Source organism: Eufriesea mexicana, unplaced genomic scaffold (genome assembly GCF_001483705.2).
Source record: "Eufriesea mexicana isolate 0111107269 unplaced genomic scaffold, ASM148370v2 scaffold474474898, whole genome shotgun sequence".
In the NCBI taxonomy this organism is placed as follows: Eukaryota; Metazoa; Arthropoda; class Insecta; order Hymenoptera; family Apidae; genus Eufriesea; species Eufriesea mexicana.
Genome location: NW_016907983.1, coordinates 278,353 through 283,982, shown reverse-complemented (window position 1 = coordinate 283,982; position 5,630 = coordinate 278,353). Strand labels below are relative to the sequence as shown.

The following is a 5,630-nucleotide window of genomic DNA, read 5'->3' as shown; positions in this document are numbered from 1 at the left end:
CAAGTTAAACGTTAGAGGTTATGACAAATTTTCGGTAGTGAATGATTTCCTCCCGACGGTGTTAGGATGTCAGCGACGCGTGTTAGTGCGTACTGGGCTTTATGCTCGGTCGAAAATGACTATTCTCGGTGATCAGGCTTTTTTATTGTGAGTTTAACGACGATGCTTACCGATCCGTGACCATCGTTCATTTCATTGTTCGTTCACATAGTGATCAATCGGTTTTCGTTTCTTTTCTACATTTTTGACTGATCACGTAGATTCTACTACTACTTGCCTATTGAAACAATGTCGTTGCCGCGGGGTGTCGGTCTTGGTGTTGACGTGGGTCAATTGATGCAACACCAGCAGCAACAGCAGCAACATCACGTGCTACCAGCCGCGTTTTTCCTTCGCGCCAGTGCCGAGAGATATCAAAGGACACCGAAGTGTGCAAGATGTCGTAACCACGGGGTTGTTTCCGCGTTGAAAGGTCACAAACGATACTGTCGTTGGCGGGACTGCGTGTGTGCGAAATGTACACTAATCGCCGAGAGACAACGTGTCATGGCTGCCCAGGTAACTGTCATTACGAAATATTAATAGAATAAATGTCGCTGCTTAATTTTATTACGGGAACAAATAGTGAAGCATTAATGTTGACTAATAGTTAATCTGCTTTGGATAATATACCATAATTATACCATTATTATTAGTGTCGATTAGTATCGATTGTTAAAAATTAATAGTCCGTGATAACGATTGGCTCGTGAAGTAAGAAAATTGTGGGGGATATTGAAATGTCGTCAATGGGGACTTGTTAGCTTTCAAATAGTATTTAAAACTGAAGTATTCGCTTCATATTAAATTGATATTACTATAATATTTTCATTAGCAAAGATGAGAGAGAAAGTGTAGCAATTACGTAATTTTAATAGAAGTAAGTTTCATAGAGCGCCTCTTGAGATATGTGACGTGTTTCTCTTATTGTTTTATGTGTTTTAATATCATTAGGATTTAATTACAATAGTCACATTTCATTTTAGGGGTTTAGAACCCTCTCGTGAATGTTGGAAGTAATAGAAGCTTAATGACAAGTTGATCTTTTAGATCTTAAGTGTTACTACGAGAGTGTCTTCAACGAGTCACGAATTTTCAAACATGCAATTTGATTCCGGACGAATGGTAACGCTAGACCTGCTTGACGTTCCCGTATTGCGTCTTAGGTTATCTCGTTACTCATATCGTAAACCTAATACCCACATCATGACAGTATCATTATACGAAAGCTAAAAATTACTATGACCAACCTACTAAACTTCGAAGCTTCGTTATTTAATAAAGGCACCACTCCAAAAATCCTAACCTCTTTTAAACTTCGCAACTCCGTTTCCGCCATGCATGTATTCCACTATTTCTTCCTTCTTAACTACTTTCTTCTAAAAAAATGATTCGAAATTTAAAATTTATTAAAAGTCTCAAGGAATCTGAGACATCATTTCACAAACGAGTCAATTTGCCGTGTCCCAATTCCAGCCCTGACAGAAGCTCCATCGCAATTCCGTATCCGAGTGTATCTTTCCAACAGCGAACTGACGAGAGAAACTGTTTGCAGGTCGCGTTACGGAGGCAACAGGCCCAGGAGGAAAGTGAAGCTCGCGAATTGGGCCTGCAACTGCAGTACAATGCAGGCAGCTGCACCACCGCCCCCGTATTGCCTGGTGCAGCGAGTGCCACCACGCCAGCTGGTAGTCCGCCCCCGCATCCGGCTCACGTAGCGAGTCCAGCCGGCTTGGCAATTCCAGCGGCAGCAGCCGCCGCGGCCGCGGCTGCCGCCGCGCACATCCAAACGCAACTCCAGCACCAGCAGCCCGATTGCAGCCTCTTGCAGAGGAAGAGGCTTCCTCAGGACGAATATCGGCAACCTAAAATCGAGAAACAGGAGTCCATCGTCGGTGGAATTGCCGGTAAGTGGAATTCTAAATTGGAATTGCAAAGCGTAAATTGACATTGAAACACGGCATCAACATTAAGGACTCTTGCGACTTCTAGCGTTCTCGAAGGTAATTTCGAAGAGAAGAAATGGAGTTGATAGTTAGGTCCTTCGGATTTTGGATCACAGCAATAGCAAGATGCATGTAGGTTTGTTCATGACATTCTGAAGGATAGTAGTGTTGGAATTGTGACAGAAGCGGCACAATGTGCAACTAATATCTAGGGGTATTTTTGAAATAAATAAGTTGGGTGCTAAGTGATACTTCGAGAAATCTGGTGGCCACTCTGCTTTCACCGCCATTAGGTTCGGAAAGATGGAAACCTTCGTGCGACTGCCTTCGCGATCTTATGCGTGCATAACAACGGCGATTATTGAAACCAAACAGGTGGGTCATCGTCGAAATCGCGCGTGCGACGCGTTCGCCAGGCCACGGTAACAGGGAGAGAGTGGCGCACGCTTTTCGTTCTTATGGGAAGGTGAACAACACGCGTGTGCACTTCATGGAGGGTGAGAATGAGCCAGTAAGAAGAGAAAGAAGTCTCGAGAAAGGAACGAAGGGTCGTGCGCGGAGAGAATTAAAAAAGGAGAGAAAGAGAGTGAAAGAGAAAGGAAGAAAAGCCGCCACTAACGAGTACGAGACTTTAGCTTTGAGTGGTATAATAAGGGGCCAGGAGTTTGGCTATTATTTACTTAACATTATGGTCTCTGGCCACTTGCCCTATTTAACCGCGTATGTTCACGCACGTTCCCAATGGGCACTCGTACACAACTCAAGCGTGCTAAACGCATACGCTCTCTGCCTTTCTCACGCACGTTTCACTCTTAGACGCGTGTCATTTTTACTGCTCCTATCGCAGTTTCCTGGAATTGTCGGAAAAACATGAAAATAGCCATAGACTCGCTTGTTCGAGCCTTCCTTCTGCGTCCTATGCTTCGAGGTGTTTAAGGGGGTCTATGATTTTTAGGGTAGCGAAAGAAGTCATCTTTGAGAATTTTTTTCAAAAAAACCATAAGCCTTTTTGATTCGACTGTTTCACATTTTTCATTCATCTTTAGACTATACAAGCAAATTTTGTCAATTGAACAAAATGAAGATTGCAACAGTTATAATGCGATAACTACAAGCTGGTTTTAAAAATGTACTCTGATAGTTGGTTCTGGCTATTCTGTTTTAATTCGAGTAAAAGTGATAATTTTTCCAAAATGACATTTTCAATCATTACCACGGTGGGCCATGAAAGACAAAAATTGAAGAGACAAAAGAGCAAGAATCTCAGAGAACAAAATACCAAATCTCTCAACAAATAGACTCTTTAATCCCCTATAAATTCCTTTACTCTTAAGAAGGGGTGTAAAGGAAACAGATAGAAGTAAGTATCTAACCCAAAACAGAACCAGGTAATATCGTCTACCATCTTTTCATCAGACAAAAAATCACTTCTTCCAGTTTCTTCTCGTTTCCCTTGTCTTTGCAAGGAGCAGCCATGGGGGTGGAAACTTCGATTTCACTCGGTTTCAATTACACCTACGCCTTCGTCGCGTGGCCGACACACAGGAGTCCCTCCTTTCTCTGTGAAAGGTGGAGAAGGGTCGCGAGTACACACAGGATGTCTCTTCTGCTTCGATCTTCGAAACAGAGTGCTTACAGTAGTATGTACAGACGAGGCGCGTCTTCAGTCGAGAAGTTTAGCCGTAATTGAATTTCTCGGGCCAGTGCCTACCACCGCGGGGGATTCTCGACTGGTTGGCTGGTTGGTTGGTTGGTTCGATGGTCTCCTGTATTCTTGCTAGGTCGAAGATCCTGAGGTTGCTAGGAGAGGGTTCATGTACTCTCGCTCTCTTCCTCGTCGGTTTTGGAGAGGGTCTCGACGATGAGATGGTATTGTACATCTTCTAGACGAGATTCTGCTTCTGTATTCTAGGCTGAATTATTCAAATTGATCTTGGAATTTATACGTATACACATCCCTTTCTGACTGCAAAATTGGTCCCTGTTGATAATAGAGAGAATTTTATTGTTAACGAAGATGCCGAATTGCTTCAGTCTCTAAAGCTTTATGCGTATTTTAATTATCTTAAAATTTAACGAATGTTAATGCATGTACATTAGAGACCTCACAGAATACGTGTACCGCGATTATGTGAGATATAACGCTAGAAATATTAACATACGCGTGGAATTAATATTAATCATCAACATAATACAAAAAATATACAATACCAACGTGTGCTACCAAGAACCTAAAAGTAAGGATTTCGAAAGCATCAAGAGTACTCTTGACCCTGTCGCTAATCATCTCTCCAACTCTACACATTATGTACACAAATTCAGTTTGTATACGCCAAAAACATCTATAATATGGCTTTGCATATACGCTCTGTTGGTGATTCGACCAACACACAGACCTTTCTCTCGTATTCAAAACTTGACTTTGCATACATGTGGAAAACGGAGCAGCACGCGCGGAGTGAGTACTCGGGAAAGGAGGACGCAGCGGAGATTTGGTCTTTCCAGCAGGACTCCTCGAAGATTAGGAGGATACGCTTTGTACCGAGTCGTACACACGCTAACGGAAGAACGTCCTTTTGTGTGTACGCGCGCTGCACACCCTTTATCCCGAAGGATCACTTGGTCTCTCCTTCGTCTACCCCTGGGACCATTATCCAGCAGTTTCTCACAGTAGAAGCTTCTTCGAGTGTCCAAGAAACTTTGTGAAAGACCAGTTCGCTTCCGTTCTTCCTCTTTCGTGGCTGCTGAGGACACCAGGAAATTATTTCACTCGACCGTGCACGTTTTCGCTCGCCCTCGATCCCGCTCTTCGCTCAGTTCCCGGTTTCCTCTTCCTCCGCTACTGGTACAGCCTGATGATATCGTGTTGAACAGCCTCCGGCTCAAGGGTCTCCCACTACGATGCTGAAGAAACTTTTTGCAGTCTTCGTGTCACCGTTCGCTGGTCAAAGCAACGGGGGCATCTGTTGCAAAAGACAATGTTTGAGATTGTGCTGGCGTATTTAAGGGACTAAGATTACATTCAGCATGAGTTAGAAGACCTTTTGATAACCGTGTTTGATAACCATTATTTGTTGAGGAGTCTGTTTCTACTCCCTTCAAACTGACTCAATTTTCAGATTAACTTAACAACAGTGTATACATATGCATTGTATTAGATATAAGTATCTTTCTCCTCCTACCAATCAAATTCTCATTAGTCGTCCATTGAAATAGCTATCCAAATATGATCTCACACTGTAAATGTTAAATCTACCTAAACATAATACGTGTAAATCTCAGTAAAAATCAATATTAATTTCGCTGAAATACTTATACTTACAATGACTATAGAAAGAAAAACCAGTCATTTTGACTGTTTCACTCGTTCTAATATTAACATTTGAGTCTAGTTAGTAATTACAACTGAAGTTGAAGAAGTTGAAGTTAATTGTCTTTGCTGTATATTTTATAATAATACCACAGGAAGCTTCATCTGTCATATTCTCAATTCCAATAATTTCGTATCTCCTACAAAAAAAGGGAAAGAAAATTATGAAGATTCCAAAAGGAGGAACCAAACAAAAATGAGCGGATACATCATCCATCTTGCTTGCATTCTAAAGACTAAAATGAGCCGAGACGAGGTGCGAAGAATCGTGTAGG

The 5,630-nt window shown here is 42.2% G+C and overlaps 1 protein-coding gene across 1 annotated transcript in view; it reads left to right on the top strand.

The window, feature by feature from the left end:
• Positions 1-288: 288 nt before the first annotated feature.
• The window catches only part of dmrt99B (doublesex-Mab related 99B), a 20,271-nt gene continuing 14,929 nt past the window's right edge, over positions 289-5,630 (top strand). Inside the window, exons 1-2 of the mRNA XM_017905909.1 lie at positions 289-558; positions 1,595-1,946. Coding sequence (XP_017761398.1) covers positions 289-558; positions 1,595-1,946 — 622 coding nt within the window. The remainder of the gene's footprint in view (positions 559-1,594; positions 1,947-5,630) is intronic.